The sequence below is a fragment of the Myxocyprinus asiaticus genome, chromosome 21 (assembly GCF_019703515.2).
Source record: "Myxocyprinus asiaticus isolate MX2 ecotype Aquarium Trade chromosome 21, UBuf_Myxa_2, whole genome shotgun sequence".
NCBI lineage: Eukaryota > Metazoa > Chordata > Actinopteri > Cypriniformes > Catostomidae > Myxocyprinus > Myxocyprinus asiaticus.
In genome coordinates this window covers 44,215,544-44,234,946 of record NC_059364.1, presented here as the reverse complement: position 1 = coordinate 44,234,946, position 19,403 = coordinate 44,215,544, and the positions used below count along the sequence as shown (strand labels likewise).

The following is a 19,403-nucleotide window of genomic DNA, read 5'->3' as shown; positions in this document are numbered from 1 at the left end:
TGTATTCACCGCTCTGTGGAAGAATGCTTATGTGCGCAGGCGCGTAGTGTTTCTTTACAAAGTGACATCGCCAACTACTGGCCTGGCATGCATAATACAGCGTTTTTAGTAGTTTTCGCAGATCCTTGTGAACGGGGATCGTTTTGACAACGTTGTCGTCTGTACGTGAAACTATTCAAAAACGCAAAGGAAAACTTTTCCGTTTTTAGTACATCATTGTCGTGTTTACTACAATGGAATAAGGGGGAAGTGTAACACTAGTGGTGCAGAACTTTAACAAACTTCACCTGTATGTATCCAAAAACTTTTTTTAAATCCACTGCAGATAACCAAACTTGTCACTTTTGGGTTGTCTTGAACTGCATATGAACCACATGACCCATTATTACAAATATGTGATAACTTTAACTTTCATAATGTTTCACGGATATAGTGTGGTTTATATTATATTAGTGTTGCTAACAGTTCATGTCTTTTAGTGGAGCCCTTTGAAGGTAATACCATCTGAGAACAAAAGAAATCCACGAGCTCATAAAATTTGATCTCATAAATGCAGTTTATCCATTAAACATAAGGTGGACATTTTTGACAGTTCCTACTCTCAGTATTTGTGTCTCTAGCACACACTGAAAGAAAAAAAAAACTTAAGGCACCATTTGGAGTCCTCTGTTTTTGTCTAAAAATTAAACTTTTTGTTAGCTTCCTAATGTCATCGTTTTCCAAAGGATGCGGTAATGGAGAGCGTTTTTTAAAACACTCAGTTTTTGTAGAAGAAAACAGTTTCAGTGTAAATGAAAACCTCATTTGCTCCACTGGCAGAACACTCTTTCAGTTTTCTGAGAAACATACTCATAGTTCCTACAAGAGCTCTTAAGAACTCTTAGGACTCTCAACGGTTCCTTCAGTAACCCCATCAAAAGAGAAAGGCTGCTAGGTAATTGAAATACAACTTGAAGTTTCTTGGGGACATAAATAGGATATTTGAGGCTCCTTTAAATGATGTCTAGAGGATCTTCTGTTTCATTACATTTTTAAATGGATTATGTTTAAAATGCCATTACACTATTAAGGAGCCTCTAGTGTGGCACTTAAACAAGTTGAGACAATATAATCAATCTTCATCTTACCTTAAAAGACTCCAGTTGTTGGTTAATGACCTCTGTTTCCGATCCAACAGACCCCTGGGACTCCTCTTGCTTTTCGGCCCCGCTCAGTTTGTGTGTTAACTCATGCACCTTGCTATAGAACTCTTCCAGATGACTAAGTGTGTTCTCAACCTGTTCTCTTCTTAAGGTGGCTCGGTCCATCAGCTTCCCACACTGCTTGCTCAGGGTTTCCAAGTCTCTCTTGAGACCCAGTAGGTCTGGTGAGGCCTCTGACTCCAGCATCTTCTTACAACTTTCTCTGGAATTGGCTGTGTTGGTCATCAGATCCTGAAGCTTTGTTACAAAGTCTTTGATTGTGCTGTGCTGATCCCGTAGGGTGTCGAAGTCTCTGCCTACTGGGGCCATGCCATCCAACTCATCATCTAGGTCTGAAAAGTTTGTAAACATTTCACGAATGCATTTCTGGAATTGACCTATGCCCTGGAGTTTGTTTTCCAAGGTGGAGCAAGCATCCTCTACCTCTTTGGTAACAGCGGTGTGATCTTTCTCTAAGCTGTCTGCCTGGAGAAGAAGGTCTGTTACACCATCAACCTCAGGGACATTTACCACAAGACTCTTTGCAATATTTTTCAGATGCTCAATCTGGTTGTGGACACTCTCTAAGCTGTTCTGCTGAGCTTTCATGTTGGTCAAGTTCTTGTTGCTGTAAGCCTGGACACCCAAGGCAGAATGAGATTCAAGCTGTTTCTTGGCACTCTCCAGTTGGCTTTTAGCTTCCTTTTGCAAGTCGATGTACTCTTTCAGCTTCTGTGAGATACCTTCTAATGATTCTTTCTTGACTTGTAAATCCTCAGTCAGCTTATCCACTCTTTTACCAATGGCTGCCTTCTCCTCCCTAACCGTATCACCATCAGATGTGACTACCTCAAGAAGGCTATCTGCAGCTGCGTTCATCATCACGACCTGCCCTCGATGCTTGTCAACGTCCTTCTGTATGGCCTTCAACTGCGAGAGGGAGCTCTCAATCTCCACCGAGTTCACACTGAGCTTCACATTCTTCCCTCGGTCTTCAAATTCCTGCAACCATGAGATCAGTTTCTCAGAATGTTCCTTGTACTTCAATGCCTTCTGCAAAGTACTTTGAAGCTTTTCTGCTTGCTCAGCATTGCTCTTCTTCACATCATCCCAGTTGGACCTTAGAGCAGAAAGTTGTCCCTGAAGGGCCACCTTTTCTGCTCCTTCTGTGCTCTGGAGGAGTGCTTCTCCCTCCTTTATGATTGTGTTATAAGGTTCCACATGGTCACTAATGGACTTCTGAACAACAGTGTTCTCCATCAGTCTCTGTCGTAACATATCCATGTTAGCAAAGATGGACTGGGGCTTACACTGTTCCTGAAGTGTTTGATTCAGCCAGGTTTGGAAGTCTTTAGATGTCTGATGGAACTGCTGTGAGCTGGCAAAGGCTGAGTTGAGCTGCTCAATGCGCTTTTCTGGTGGACAAAAGGTTAAGATATAAAAGATTTCATTGTGGATGGGAATACACAACATGACTTAACAGAGATAAAAAAAAAAAAACAAGCAACCAACACAATGTCTTGATATGTGTTGCTTGTCTCAGTCATGGCTAGATAAGATAAGATTTATAACTTGTGTGCTCTCTTTAAAAATGGGTGTTTCATACGGCACTTTCATGCTACATCTTCAGCGCAGCGCTATGCGATACATCATACGTGCAAAGTCAGTGGGCAAGGCCATGCAGTTTTGATATTTTCGTGCAAGCATGTGCTTAGTCTAGGCGCAAGTGGGTTTGTAAAATTGTGTGCACGAAGTGCTAATGGACTGGGTCAAGTGCAATTTAATTCTAAGGTTCTTTTCCGGTCATTGCACCGCCCGCATCCGAATTTGGCCTGTCACGATAACTACTTTTGTTAGACGATATACTGTCCCACAAATAATTGCGATAAACGATATTATTGCCATTTTAAGACAATTTTATGCCACTGAGATAATGATAATATAATAGCATAATAATGCAAGTACACTCTTTCAAAGAGCAATGAACTTTTAATTCTTAAGAATATTCAGACACTGGAATTGGAATGTCAAAAAAATTAAAGTCGGGAAGGCCCCTCTCCATCTCCAACTGCGGTTTTTGTTCCCAGTTCGGAAAACTGGATGTGATGGTTATGATTTAGATGAGCTTTTAGGTTAGCTGAGTTGCCACTTTTCGTTGCCACTGTTTTTAAACAAAGTCGACATACTGGCTTGTTCACGTTAATGGGCTCTCCTCTCTCATTTGGCTTAAAGCCAAAATGTTCCCACACCGGAGCTGTGGAATGCGGCTTTGAAACCAAGTCCATTTGGACTTATTCTTCCAAACTTTCTGGCTAAAATTATACAGTCATCGGGAAAAACACCTATTAAAACACCTATTAGCCTCGAGTAACACGTAATCTTCACCTGTCACTGTCCACTCTGTGTGTGTGGAGGAGCTGCCTGGGAGAGCAGATGAGAGGACAGAAGCAGCACGACTGGATAAAATGTTGGTGACATTCATTCTTATGTAAACTAACATGCATGTAAACACAATGGGCAATATCGTGGTCAGCAAAAATGATCGAGGTAAAGTCCATATATCGTACGAAAAGTCGATAACATAATGTACCGTGGTAAGGTGGGCAAGGAGGAGGCGGGAACCGGCTGAACAGTCAATGTAAGTTTTAATAACATAAATGAACTTAACGTAAACACATAGACACACATAAAGCGGCCACATGTGGCTCTCTCTCTCTCGAACTGGTGCCTCCGGCTTGTCTTTATCCCCCTCCCGGCTAATTAGCCCGATTCAGGGCCGGGTGTGTGTCCTTACGGCTCGGCCCCACCCTCATCACATGTTATCATCGTGACAGGCCTAGTCCTAATATATATTTCAATCCCTGTCATGCAACATCTGTCTCATCTGTGGTCTTGACAGTGTTACGGGATGCTTGAAACATTCTTTGCTGCTCTCAATAAAATCTATACATACAAGCCATTTAAAAAGTACCAAAAATAAATGATGATGGCCTAGTAAAAAGTTTCTAAGTTGGTTTTAATGTGACCTTCAGATAACAAAAATAAAAAATAAATAAATCTGTTAGTTTTAATAAAAATTCCTGTGATATGAATTGCCTGAAGCTGAAAAAACACCTATATATGTTTAAAAGAAAAATATGAATTGTTTTAGCACACTTGTATGGATTAAAACATGGTAAAATGTGTTATAAGGGGCTGAGATTTCTACAATCTTATTGGTAGCTAAAAACTTTATTAAATTAGGCCAAATATTTAATAAACACACATGTAAGGGGCATGGATATGTAGGACTTTGAATGAAGTCCGTTTTAATTCTGCAGAAATCTGTGGAGCTTTCTGTGGAGTTATGCAGGTGCAGATTAAAGTTGCTATAAGCAATTTTAGCTTTTTTGCTAACTTCTGCTAGCCATAACATTTTAGACAGGTGTGATTTCTCAAGACACCTGTTTCAGTGATATCTGTCAAGCAGCAGAGACAATTTTCTGTGACAGTCTAAAAACTTGCTTACAGCACCTTTAATCTGACCGTACAATGAAATGGCAAAACTATCTGTTTGCCGGCCAATGGAAGATGGGAGGAGTGTTCAGGAAAGCAGTCATTATATTTGTAATTCTGTTTTATGCCACCAGTTGCACTTAAATTTAAGCAGGGATATTTCTTTGTGGTTTTTAGAAATGAATGTTGTAGATAATTCTGTATATTATGTGATGTTGAAGAAAGAGTTTGATGGGTAATTCAAGTAAACTAAAATACCTGCTTTGTCCTCAAGTTGTCTAAATGGTTTAGAGACACCCTCCAGCTGTTTTGTCAAGTCTGCCCTGAGATACTCCTCAGTCATCATGGCGGAAAGCTCTGAGCAGACGGTTTCGGCTTCCTGCAGCCTTTTCTTCTGCTCTCGTAGCTGAGCCAGGAATGCATTGGTGGCTTCGAGCTGCTTCCTGACTTCATCAGGCTGGGTGCTGAGGGGCTGCTGTTCATTCAGCTCATTCTCCAGGCGATTGGCACTTTCACTGAGGCTGTGCAGAAGCTTCTGGAATTGAGTTGTCTTACTGACGGCCTGCTCAATGAGGGCATGTCTCTGGGACAGCTGGCCTGTAAGGGACTGCCACTTCTGGGAAATGGATACCAGCTGTTCTTTAACTTTTTCTACTGTAGAATCCTGCTTCTCTGATGCATTGGTGATTACCGTGGCAGCCTCTTTTAACTTCTCATACTGAGGCTTGCGGCTGTCAAACTCCTTCAGGAGAATCTGAAGAAAAAAAAATGAACATGACATATGACATTAAGAGATAAGCATGTGTTAGTGTATTATAAATTCCTTTATTCACCCTCATTTTTCTTTGAGGGTTGTTCCATTGTAAGTGCTTTTTTTATAAAGAAAAGTAGGGACAAGTCAAAATACATTTTTGTGGTAATCAACATGATGAAACAAATGCTGTCGATTGAGCTTTACTTGGAACTTCTTAAAGGAATATTCCTGGTTTATTACAAGTAAAGAATACTCTCCGCTATGCATAGGAGTCCTGATCACCCTGACAGCTCATTATCCTGCTTATTTATTAGACTTACTTAGTACAAGTAGTCATGTAATAAGACTAATAAATGGACATAAAATATTGATTGGAGTTTAAATTATTTTATTAGCTTACTTTAGAGATCATAGAGTGATACGAGAAGTATGAAAGATGACTCGCGATACCCAGATGACCAGTGAAATACAACTTTATCCACACATGTGTGGTCATTATTCAGAAATGTCAGACCACTGGATGGCTCGACTGACAGAATCAGAATCGAGTATTTCAGATAGCTGAGTAATAATCAAAATGATTCTTTTTACATGTTTCAGTGTGACAGTCTGTACCTGGACTTGCTGCTTCTGTGTGTTAAGCATGTTGGGGTCTACAGACAGGGGTCCTAGAACGCTCATCATCAACTCTTTCTCCTGCAGCCACTGCGAGAGCTGAGGCTGTGTCGTCTTGAAGAGCTCCATCATACGCGATGACTCCTCCAGGTGCTGTTTCCTGATCTCCACTGTGCCCCTGACCTCCTCCATTCCTGAAACTGTGTGGAGCAGAGCACACACACATCACACTATCACTCCCAGCTCTCATTCTGAAGGTGCAGTAGGTGTAGATTCACACCTGGCCAGCAGCGGCACAAATCAAAGAAGATTAATGGTTTTGGATGTGATGGATGCATACCTATCTGTGCCAGCATGTGCTTCCACTTTTCTGCCTCGGGTGAATCAGGGTGTTCCTCAATAAGGTGGAGCAAGTTCTCTTTCACCTGCTGGAGCTGCTTCTGCTTTTGTTTCATGTTGTCTTCAAAGACCTGCAAGATAAAAATTAAAGGAATATTCCACAAGTTAAGCTCAATCGACAGCATTTGTGACATAATGTTGATTACCACAAAAAATTATTTTGAATTTCTTTAAAAAAAGCAAAAGTCGAGGTTACAGTGAGACACTTACAATGGAAGTGAATGGGGCCAGTGTTTGGAGAGTTTAAAGGCAGAAATGTGAAGCTTATATTTTTTATAAAAGCACTTAAGTTTGTGTATTATTTGAGCTGTAAAGTTGTTTAAATCATAGCTTTTACAGTCATTTTAGGGTTTTAGGGTTTGTTGACATTACATCGTCATGGAAACGAAGTTGTAAAATTGGATATAGCTTTACACAGAAAAGGTTTGTAAGTGATTTTATCACAGTAAAATCATGTTAACACACATATTGTTTATGTCTTGTGACTATACTTTTGAAAAAGTGACTATTTTAACATTTACAGATTGGCCCCCATTCACTTCCATTGTAAGTGTCTCACTGTAACCCAGATTTTTGCTTTTTTTTTAAAGAAAAGGAGGGGCAAATCAAAACAAATGTTTGTGTTAATCAATTTTATGTCACAAATGCTGTCGATTCAGCTTAACTTGTATTGAACCCAAAATATTCCTTTAAGAAAAGTGGTTATAGTAAAGTATTTACAATGGAAGTGATTTTTTTTAAAATGACGAGTCAAAATAATTTTTTGTGGTAATCAACATTATGTGCAAATGGTGAGGGATGAGTTATGCTCTAAAGTAATAGTGATGCTTGCCTTCGCAAACACCACTAACAAACGCAAGGGAGTTGGATGTGTAAAATTCTGTGAATGACAGGCATTCAAATTCAGCCCAAATCTGCAGCCAGAGATTTCATGCAGGCCTATATTGCTGTGCACGAAAAGTCCACATGATTGGATTGCATTTACCTTTTGCTGCTCTATCTGTGTTTTAACTGAGTCTTTCCCAGACGGATGGCTATTCCAAGATGTTGCTGTCTTCTTTGAGTCCTCAATCCACTGTAGCAAAGAATCAGCCTGCTCATGGACCTCTTGAACTTTCTTCAATAGAGCATTGAGCTCTGAGGATCTGGTCTTCAGGAGCTCCCCAAGGTTCTCATAACTGGTGTTAATGGAGCACATGTTCTGCTGTACCTGCATTAACTCTAATGGGGAAAAAACTTGTACTTTTAGAAGGTATAACCGAACACAAATCATTATAGCTACTGTATTTTCGCCTATGTGCTCAATGGACTGAAAAGGTCAATCTGATCAGGCCGATATTTGCAAGCTTATTATTTTGCAATTCAAACAGCTATACTCTCTTCAATGTCAGCTTTCAACAGTACAGTTATCCATCTTTCTTTATAGTTAGCATATATAACTCTGCACTGGAGCTTTAGTGTGAATGTTGTTTAAACATAGGCAGAACAGTATAGATTTATACTGGCCATCATATTGGTTATCGTTCAAAATATAAAAATAATTCTGTTATTGGCAAAAATCTAAATCTAATTGTCTAAATCAATGCATCCTACCTTGGTTTGTCAGATAGGTATGGCTTCCTGGACCAGAACCATTACTGATAGCTGATCCTAAATGAAGCAAATGGGGAAACAATTATATTACATCTGTTTGCCATCACGCTGGACAGATTAAATGGGTGATCATGTAGAATTGAGACATGCAATATGTGTTCTCGTAAAATCTTAAAATACTCCTTGGCAATACCTGCGCTGTGATGTATCTTGGCTTTGGCCGGTGATGTCAAAACACTGATTAGGCTACATAAAGCAGAGCCTCTGCTATTGATATCCTGAACTGCTGGAGCTTTGGATGTCCATTCATCTAACAAGCCCTACATGGAACATAGAGACCAGAAGAGGCACTTTCAATTAAGATCTATACAGCGTAAATACACAGATTGACAGACAGATAAATAGGTGGGTCGTAGGTAGGCAGAAACATTGTTGGTAGGATTTTAAAAATACTGAAGTTTATAAAACAACAGTATTTTGGTTTTGTCAAATGAACATAATCACAAACCAAAAGTTTTGGGATATGTGTAACCAAACTCCCCATTGAGTAATGATCAAAACCTAATTTACTCTGGAAAAAACATAATAAAAAGGCAGATTGTTTTTGATGTTATACGCTTTTTTGGCAAGTTCCGGTTGCTATTCATAATGGTATTTTGGCATTTAAATATGTTTGGTGCTTAACCAATTCATTGACATTTTTGGTTATTTTCTGCAGATTTTTGCAGCATGATACACACATTATTGTATGATGATCAGATCTGGGAATTCAGTAAACTAGACATGACAACAGTAATTAAGATTAACTCCCTGAAATAAACACTTTACAACAGGAATGTGTGCAAAAACATGATGCTTGTGGGGGCTCAGTGTTCATTCTCCTTATGGGGTATTCTTCAATTAGAGGAACTTTTAAGTTTAAAAAGGAGAAACAATAGTCTCAGCTTTCAAATTATGTAAATTTTATCACAAAATTCAACAATAAATGTTGATTTGATGCTCTTTAATGCTATGTGTGACAGATCACGGTAGCAACCCATTCAAACGGGGCAGGGCACAATGCTCTCTCTCTCCGAGACACAAAAAAACACAAATGAACATCAGAGTGTATGTTTAACCCTTTAAGCTCTGAAGGTATTTTTAAAGATTTCCTGTTTCAATGGTATACCCAGAATTAAAGGCTTATAAAAAATTAAATAAAAACAAGGAGGGTCAAGTGTTTGGTATCATTTTAAAGGAAACTTTTCAAATTTTTTATAGATATAGATTATGATAAATTCTGAGACTTTCGGCCTAAAAAATGGCTGAAACATCACAAAAAAAAACTTGAGATTTTTCTGATTTGACATTAAATATCTCTGGATTTAAATAAGGTGGCTCCGAAAAACTGTTTGTGTTTTTGTTTTGTCATGACAACTGTAACCGAGTAAAATTTTGTGTTGATTCAACAAAACAATCAAAAGTCTCTCCAAACAAATAAAACATAATAATTGCACATAAGAACTAATTACACATGCAAACACAACAATGACTAAAGGTTTGCATAGCATGCAGACATGATTTTAGTAATGAGATTTCACAGAATGAATGCCTTTTGAGTCAACATTGTGTCATGTACTGGGTGCCATCTCCTGGTGGCAATATGTAATAGTCACAAATCACATGTCTCTCTGCCCAAATATGGGTGACTTTTTGCACTGATCTAAACCCACGCTGGTTTAGCGTTCCATGATGCTACATCACTTCCAATGACGTCATCTGATCCAGGAAATCAAACGTGTTTTCAGCCAGATTACAAGATGCCAGACATCTAGATGCTGTGTGCATTGTGCACATTGTGCTTCGTTTCAATTATCTAATGATCTATGCATCAGATTACACTATGTGTGGGCTTATTTGAAAGACATTCGCCTCCTCTAAGTAAAGGTATGTGATATTTTATGGTCTGTTTATTTTTTGTGAAGTTATAATCAAAAACGAGGCATATGAGCAACACCTGTTCACATGAAACATAAATGTCAAAGATATATGCTTAGCTATTACTATCTATATTTTTGTCTGTGAGTAAAACAAATAGGCAGGTTGAGAGCTTTCAAACAACATCTGACACATGACTGTTTGATCTGTTTTAATAATTACAATAATATGTACAGTGCAACTTATTTCAGAATTATTAAAACGGAACACTTCTGATTTGTCTGCAAATTGCAAAGCACTTGTTCAGCTTTGGTCATAATGCCTACATGCACTGTAAAGTACAGCTCCTAAGTTTTCAAACAATACCTATTTTGTGTTGGTCAAGACTGTAGTTATTAATATTTTTTTTTAAATCACGCAGGCCCACCAGCGGGGGCTCTTCCGAGTTTAAAGGGTATACAATAAAACTTTAATGTTAAAATGACATGTAAAAAATGAATGGGGAATGTCTTGTGTTTTTCTCATGCTGTGGATCTGCACCTCTACACACTGCACGCACACATACCAAGTAACAATCATGCGCCATGTCTATTCTTGTAAAATGTTACTTTTAAAGTATCATCACAATCCTTTGCATATGCAAATTGTGATATGTAAATTTGCAATATTTCTATAAATGCGATATATACTGCAGCCCTAATGGATTAGATAGAATAGATTAAAATAGCTTTAAACTTTGTCTCTTGAATTACTTTTTCCTAATTTTTAGGAGAGCTGAAAAGTTACATTTGATAGAGTTTGCAGTCGAAGAATTGATGTATTTCTATGCCCAGCCTTATTATTTTGAACGTTTTTGGACCGGTGCCAGTTCACAGTGGATGGATTTACCCACGCGATGTTGAATATAAAAAACAAGCGATTGATAGAACGTTCCGTCGCTCGTCACTGCTGGTTAGGACAAAAACTCTGATTACCATAGAAAATATACTTTTTATCTTGTGTCATTTGCCATCAGTTTAGGACACGGTGTGACTGTGGCTGCCTGTAGCCTCTTCTATGTTTCTGCTTGATTTCCGAAAACTCCATTCAAAAAAATAAGGCTGGGCATAGAAATGCATAAATTCTTCGACTGCAAACTCTTCAGACATGTTTAGTAAGTTCTGTTCTCTGTTTTGTGTGCAGCTGTGTTGTGTTCTGTTGTCACTATCGCTGTGTAGGACCTGTTTTTAGATAAACAAAACAAGTTTTCGCTTGAATGCCCAATGTCGCGAGGGGGCTGTGTGAACTGTTGCTCTCGTGCCCTATCATATACATGCACAGGAGATCAACGGTCAGTGAACATTTTCACTAAATAATACATTCGATTTCAGATTGTTTCTTACCAAACCATATTGTATACTTTCATATCAATAATGAGTCTCATGGAATAATTTATTAGACTTCTGAATTATACTTCTGCATTCTTTTGAAGCTTGAAGAGGTGGTCACCATAAACTGCCATTGTATATGACATCACTGAGCACAACACTTTTTCATAATGTCTCCCTTTGTGTTAAGAAAAACAAAGAAAGTCATATAGGGTTATAACAACACAGGGGGGAGTAACCAATGAATGAATTTTCATTTTTGGGTGAACTAATCCTTTAATTTTCAGATTTTTACATAATGATCTAAGAGTAGCTTTATTAGGTTTCATTCCCTGGTTAGTATTTGAAATGTTTTATTCAGAAGCAAAACAATGTTTATATAAAATCCAAAGTTAATTGACTGCTAGCTAATTTTATATGTTAGCAAGTCTAAGACTGATCCAACGTTTTCCTCAAAATGTGAAAAATATAATTACCATCACACACAATATCAAAATCCACACCATTAAACATTATACCATGGTTGATCATGGCCATGATCAGATATTTATTCCAAGACATTTAGTAAAAAGTGCTTCTAATTGAAGAATCATCAGTATACAGTGAGACAGATTTCTTCTAGTTATTCTCTGTTAATTTACGGCACCATTCTATCCTGGAGTTTTTTTAGCACCACAATAAGGAGTGTGAAGAGGAATCCATCACTCACATTGACTGTGTGCAGGTCTTTTCTCAGGCCCTGTTCACTGCAGTTGTGCTCAGGCGCTGGCACTTGCTCTTTTGTCTCCTTCAGCCATTTAATGAACACCCCTGTTGTTGCTTTAAACTCCTCCAGTGAACTTTGGCAGGACGAAACCTCCTGCTTTCTGCAATACACACTTATTATTAAATAGCTTGACATCTGGCAAAAAGTCTAACCCATTTTATATTTTTTAATAATGGTGTTCCAGCACAGCATTTGCTTTTTATTTAATAACAGCCCTAAATAATTAAAATCATTACTTCATCCAATAAAAAATATTAGGCCTATATTTCAAAGCCAAGTGAAGCATAAAATAACAGGAAAAAAGCATTTTTAACATTGAAGCATAATTTTACTGGATAAGTAATATTTTTATGCTAAGATGAATCTAATGCTATTTTCATACTTGACTCAAATGCTTCACTGCATAAAAAGAATTTTCTTCATATTTTTGCCTAGATATTTGTTTAGATATTTTTACTGGTAAACAAGACAAAAAAATATGAATTAGGGAAATTATATTTTGCAGTGTTGTTCCTAACCCAATTTTGATTAGTGAACCGCACTGTAGTTCACATGAATCAGACCACCAGATGAGCTTTGCAAGTCAACTCAGGTTCACTGGTGCACACTAGAGTTCATAAAACCACATCAAACAAACAAACCAAACTCTAAAGTCAAAATGACTTGGGTCCATAGCTGAAGTGCTAGTGTGAAAGCACCTTAACTTACTAATACTTACTTCTCTTGAACTGTATCTTTCAAAGCATTGAAGTTGTTAGAGATGTTCTTCATCTTGCTCTGAATAAGAGCTTTGCTTCCTTCAGGATCCAGCTTGCTGAGTTCTTCTGACAGTTTCTGTAGGGTTTCAACATCCTTTGCATGCTCGGCTAACTCAGCATTAGTGTCCTACAAATAAAAGATGTATGTGAACTTCAAGATGTGAAATATAAAGAAATTAAAGTGCATAAACAGACAAACTGTCTCTTTCTGTCTCTTGTCCTTTTAAAGGGATAGTTCAGCCAAAAATGAAAATTCTCACATCATTTACTCACCCTCATGTCATCACGGATGTGAATGACTTTCTTCTGCTGAACACAAATGAAGATTTTTAGAAGAATATTTCAGCTTTGTAGGTCCATACAATGCAAGTGAATGGTGGCCAGAACTTTAAAGCTCAAAAAAGCATATAAAGGCAGCATAAAAGTAATCCATAAGACTCCAGTGGTTAAATCCATATCCTCAGAAGCAATATCATAGATGTGGGTGAGAAACAGATCACTATTTAAGTCATTTTTTACTTTAAATGCCCACTTTCACTTCCACATTCTTCTTCTTTTGTTTTTGGTGATTCACATTCTTAATGCATATCGCCACCTACTGGGCAGGGAAGATAATTTACAGTAAAAAAATTACTTAAATATTGATCTGTTTCTCACCCATACCTATCACATTGCTTCTAAAGTCATTGATTTAACCACTAGAGTCATATGGATAACTTTATATAACTTTTAAGCTTTTTTGAGCTTAAAGTTCTGGCCACAATTCACTTGCATTTTATGGACCTACAGTGCTGAGATGTTCTTCTCAAATTCTCAGTTTCTTTTAAAGCAGAAGAAAGTCATACACATCTGGGACGGCAATTAGGTTGACTAAATGATGCAAGAATTTTTATTTTGGGGTGAACTATCCCTTTAAGACAGCATCCTAACTGAAACGTAACCTCAAAGTGACTTATTTTGAAAATTTTACAGTACATGGGCAGCACCTCCTCACCTGAAACTCTCAAAAGACTCAACAAATGGTCACAGTTCATTTAAAAATATTCTCAGATGGCTCTAAATGAACCGTGTTGGGTCACTTTACTTGTCAGTCAAGAAGTCTCTTCCTTTCAATTTGGGCGGTTTTCAATCAGAATAATGCGGCCTTTAAGTGGAGTTGGAAATATCATTATTATGAGTTATGAGCACATGAATGACCAAGTGAAGTCCTCTCAGAATGTACCACTGGGAAACTCAGAATTGTAGAAAATAACAGAGTTGTAACATTGACTACGTTTACATGTACACCAATACTCTGATTATTGCAATAATCAGAGTATAAGAAATAATTAGATTAAGATATTTACATGATTTGGGACAACCACGTCAATCCCGTTTACATGCTACTTGCCATTACTCTGATTATTTGCTGAGAAATGTGTTTTTTAACTGCTTTTTTATAAATGAATATTTATTACAAAAAACAATTTGTTGCAAATATGTCTCTTTAACTACAGCTTGGCATAATGAAAATTAGTCAGTCAGTTAGTGAGTTTTTTGAACGATTTATTAAAAGAACCACTTCATAAGAGACATATTCGACTACACTGGATGCGCTGTTTGTTTTGATTCACTAAAAAGAATCAGTTCATAAGAGTCATTTGTTTGTCTGACTACACTGGTTACTCTGTCTGTTTTGAATCACTAAAAAGAATCGGTTCATAAGAGTCATTTGTGTGTGAATCGGAATACACGCGATGAACCTTGTTGTGTTTCGCCCGCGAGCACAAACTCATTTCAAAGATGTATTTCCTTCCCATTATTTTGCGGCATGTGGTCTTTTTATCTCCCCAACATTCAATTCAGACTGCAAACGGACATTCACAACTCGGGAAAATGTGTTTTCTTTTGCTTTGGGGCTGTAGATGAGGGAGCACCACTGCTGGAAAACGGTGCATGGAACTACCGTTTTACATGAAGCCGAAAAATAAGTGCAGCCTTCTTCTTTTTCGCAATGTTTTCGAACCTGTGTTTAAGTGGAACATGATCCGTCTGCAGCACTGGTGCAGGTGCACTTTGGTCAAAGTGCATGAAATGCGAGTAAACATTTACATGCCAGTATAAAGCGATTAAAATAGGAGTACTACACATATCTAACTGCGATTATCTCTGATTATAAGCATAATCGCAATATCATAATCACAATATTCTGTTTACATGAGCTACAGTTTAATCGCAGTATTGCCTTAATCGCATTATTTTCATTATGAGGGTGCATGTAAACGTAGCCACTGATATGGGCATGAAAATTAGTGGAAGTAAATTCTGCTGAAATGGTAGCGCATGATTTTAATTTACTTCTCGGTAGTTCTCGTATTGGGCTGATACTGCGGGCCGGGGTAAATTCTCGCACTTGGTATCGGTTTCATCATTCAATGTTTCTATGGAGCTAGAACAATGACTAAAGTATTTGAACCTAAAGCATGTTCATATGAATTCCTGACATGTGACATTTAACAAAAATGAAGAATTTTGCTTCATGTTTTGTAAGATTGAATTTTTAAACAGCAGATTGTTTGTTTTGAATTTTGACAGGTAGAATTGGCTGTAAGAAATCATATTATAGAATTACAATTTCAAATTTTCAAATTAAGAAGAAATTCAAAACTAAAGTTAAGGAATTCAGATCATAAACAAGCCAATTGCACATACCGCATACATGCATCCACACAAAACCTCTCAAATTGGTACTCAGTATAGGTTGATACTCTAGGACTAGTACTTGGGTATTTGTTTCTGTCGTAAAAAAATTGGTTTCAATGCACCTCGACATAAAAGTTGTGTAAAAGTGATTCAGGTGTATTCACTTACTGTATGTTTACATGCTGGTACAGCAGACAAGTGCTTTGGCCGTTGTACACAGTTTATTTGGTTTGGCTTGGTTGCTTCTGTATTTAATTTCCGACTTGGACGTGTGACATGTCTTAAAAATGAATGTACAAATCTAACAGGCTGCAAACTGGACCAGGCTTTATGTTGTTAATCAAAGTCTGGCTGTGTGAGTCTTATTTTAATAGAGAGTGGCATGAGCACATGTTGATAAGCTAACAATGTAATACTAGCACACACAAACAGCACACACAATTACTGGGTAGAATATAATCCTTTTTGGTTTTGAATGAAATACACACATGAGCCAAAATGTATGACCACTCACAGGTGATGCGGACAATGTTGATCATCTCCTAAGAAGGTCTGGGTAGATTAGATGGTAAGCGAACAATCAGTTCTCGCAGTCAACGTGTTGAATGCAGGTGAAATGGGCAGTAGTAAAGACCTGAGTGACTTTGACAAGGGCCAAATTGTTATGACCAGATGACTGGGTCAAAGCATCTCTGAAATGGCAAGGCTTGTGGGGTGCTCCCGGTCAGCAGTGGTGAGTACCTAATGACAGTGGTCCGAGGAGGGACAAACCACAAACCGGCGACAGGGGGTTGGGCGCCCAAGGCTCATAGATACGCGAGGGCAACGAAGGATATCCCGTCTGGTCCGAACCGACAGAAGGTCTACTGTGGCACAAGTCACAGAAAATTTTAATGATGGTTATGGGAGGAATGTGTCAACACACAGTGCATCGCACCCTGATGCGTATGAGGCTGCGTAGCAGCAGACAGGTCAGAGTTCCCATGATGACCCCTGTCCACCGTCAAAAGCACCTACAATGGGCACGCAAGCATCAGAACTGGACCTTGGAGCACTGTGCACTGTGGGAAAACGACAAGCCGGTGGAGGGAGTGTGATGCTCTGGGCAATGTTCTGCTGGGAAACCCTGGGTCTGGCCATTCATGTGGACGTCAATTTGACATGTGCCACCTACCTAAACATCGTTGCAGACCAGGTACACCCCTTCATGGCAATGGTATTCCCTGATGGCAGTGGCCTCTTTCAGCAGGGTAATGTGTCCTGCCACACTGCACACATTGTTCGGGAATGGTTTGAGGAACATGATGAAGAGTTCAAGGAGTTGCCCTGGCCTCCAAATTCCCCAGATCTCAATCTGATTGAGGATCTGTGGGATGTGCTGTTAATGTCTTAGTGCCAGACACCACGGGACACATTCAGGGGTCTTGTAGAGTCCATGCCTTGGCGGGTCGGTGCTGTTTTGCGGCACGCAGAGGACCAACGGTATATTAGGCATGTGGTCATAATGTTTTGGCTCATCAGTGTATACAACATTTCTCTCACCTCATCCACTATCTTGGACAAACTTTTTTCACTGAGATTTTCACAAAGCATTCTGTAATACGTTATCTGGAGAGAATAAATGCAATGCTGACTTAAAATTTGTCCACCACAAGGTATCTTAGAAGGTTATATCTACTGTTTGGAAAAGCTTTTACATTGGGAGCGCACCTATGATCTCTTATAATACTGTCTTGTAAGGCAGCGCAGTAGGTTTTTGGAACAGATCTGTTTTAATTGCTTGCTGAGCTGATATCGTACCTGGATGAGCTGCGAGAGCTCAATTACGTTCTTTCCTGGTCCATCTGTCTCTGATAAAGCCTGTGAGCTCTTCACCACAAACTGATGAACCTTTTCAGATGTCTTTTCAAACTGCTCCACCTTCTCTCTGAGCTCCTCCATCTGAGAGACCTTCTTCTTGTGCTGTTCAGAGGCGTCAGTGAAGCGCTGAGAAAGACTCTCCATCTTACCCTGCAGCAGAGCAGCGGCCGCTGCATCAGCACTCTCCACAAACTTCCCAACCTTTGTCTTCATGGCGGCGATGCTGCTCTGCCTGCTGGACATGTCCTGCTCCAGAGCCTGAGGTAAAGTGAGAGAATATTTGAACACTACAAACTAGAGTTTTAAAGGACTATTCCAGGTTCAATACAAATTAAGCTCAATCGACAGCATTTGTGACATAATGTTGATTACCACAAAAAAAGTTTCGACTCGTCCCTCCTTTTCTTTAAAGAAAAGAAGCAAAAATCGAAGTTACATTGAGGCACTTACAATGTAAGTGAATGGGGCCAATATTTGGAGGGTTTAAAGGCAGAAATGTGAAGCTTATAATTTTATAAAAGCACTTACATTAATTCTTCTGTTAAAAGTCATGTATTATTTGACCTGTAAAGTTGTTTAAATTGTAGCTTTTACAGACATTTTAGGGTTTTAGGGTTTGTTGACATTACATCGTCATGGCAACGAAGTTGTAAAATTGGATATAGCTTTACACAGAAAAGGTTAGTAATTGATTTGATCACAGTAAAATCATGTTAACACACATATTGTTTATGTATTGTGACTATACTTTTGAAACAGTGAGTATTTTAACGTTTACAGATTGGCCCCCATTCACTTCCATTGTTAGTGACACTGTTACCCAGACTTTTATTTATTATTTTTATTTTTTAAGAAAAGGAGGGCAAATCAAAAAAAAAAAAAAAATTGTGTTAATCAATTTTATGCCACAAATGCTGTCGATTCAGTTTAACTTGTATTGATCCCTGAATATTCCTTTAAGAAATAGTTGACCTAAAATTGTCATAATTTACCCTCATGAAATTTCAAACCTGTATGACTTTCTTTCTTTGGAGGAAAACGTTTTTGAAGTAATGAAAGTGAATGGGGACTGGCACTGTCAAGCTCCAAAATGATAAAAAAAAAAAAAAAAAAAAAGTAGACTGAAAAATGTACTATTTAAAAATGGTATTATATGGAAAACATTCTTCAACACTTCTCCTTATCTGTTGTATGGAAGAAAGTCATTTGTTTTCGGAGTGTCATGAGGGTGAGTTAATGATTAGAGATTATTCATTTTTGGGTGAACTATCCATTGAAGTAACCAGAGGTCATTTGATGTCATTTAATTGTGCATTACAGAGTCACTGTCTGTATACTTTTGCTGCATAGTTATTCATTCTCTTTACATTGGATAAAAGGTCAATGGTCACATACTGCCTCTTTGCTGAGTGCATGTGTGATGCAGTTTGTGTCAAGTGGCAAGTGTGTTGTCTCTTTCAATCTCTCCTCCACCGACTGAATCCAGCTCATCATCTCATCCAGCCCGTCCTGCACGCTCAGAGAGCGAGTCAGTGTCACCTGCAGCTTCTCGTTGCGATCACTCACTGATCGAGACAAGTTCTCATATCTCTCTGTGATGTCATCTGCAAAATAGAAACATAAAAACAGATTTCTTAAAAAAGAAGTCTAACAGCTTTCTTAAAGGTACTACGAGTAATAGCTATTTTGCCACACTGAATTATCTATTTTTCTGTATTATGTTAATTCATTTTTTATGACACTTAACCAAAAAATAAATAGATAAATAAATAGTTTCTTCTATCAAGTGCCTTCTCTCATTCATGAAATGCACCCATTGGACTTCAGGCATAACTGTAGATACATAGTACATATATTTAAAGAAAATGACCCACTTTTTATTATGTGTCTTTAACTAATCTGCACTTAAGCATTTGCTACAATGTACTAATTATGTACATACATGTTGTTGCATTGTACTTATATTTAAAGTACCTGCATTTAGTTACATCTGTAGTTACACTGTTAACCTAACCC

General features: G+C 38.2%; 1 protein-coding gene across 1 annotated transcript in view; it reads right to left on the bottom strand.

Annotated features, from left to right (window-relative positions):
• Window positions 1-19,403, bottom strand: part of LOC127411717 (dystonin-like) — a 275,538-nt gene that overhangs the window by 81,494 nt on the left and 174,641 nt on the right. The window contains exons 43-53 of the mRNA XM_051647413.1: window positions 18,783-18,991; window positions 17,328-17,645; window positions 12,806-12,972; window positions 12,031-12,187; window positions 8,231-8,357; window positions 8,038-8,094; window positions 7,430-7,665; window positions 6,386-6,515; window positions 6,046-6,245; window positions 4,935-5,430; window positions 1,128-2,596 (exon numbers count right to left, since the gene is read on the bottom strand). Coding sequence (XP_051503373.1) covers window positions 1,128-2,596; window positions 4,935-5,430; window positions 6,046-6,245; window positions 6,386-6,515; window positions 7,430-7,665; window positions 8,038-8,094; window positions 8,231-8,357; window positions 12,031-12,187; window positions 12,806-12,972; window positions 17,328-17,645; window positions 18,783-18,991 — 3,566 coding nt within the window. The remainder of the gene's footprint in view (window positions 1-1,127; window positions 2,597-4,934; window positions 5,431-6,045; window positions 6,246-6,385; window positions 6,516-7,429; window positions 7,666-8,037; window positions 8,095-8,230; window positions 8,358-12,030; window positions 12,188-12,805; window positions 12,973-17,327; window positions 17,646-18,782; window positions 18,992-19,403) is intronic.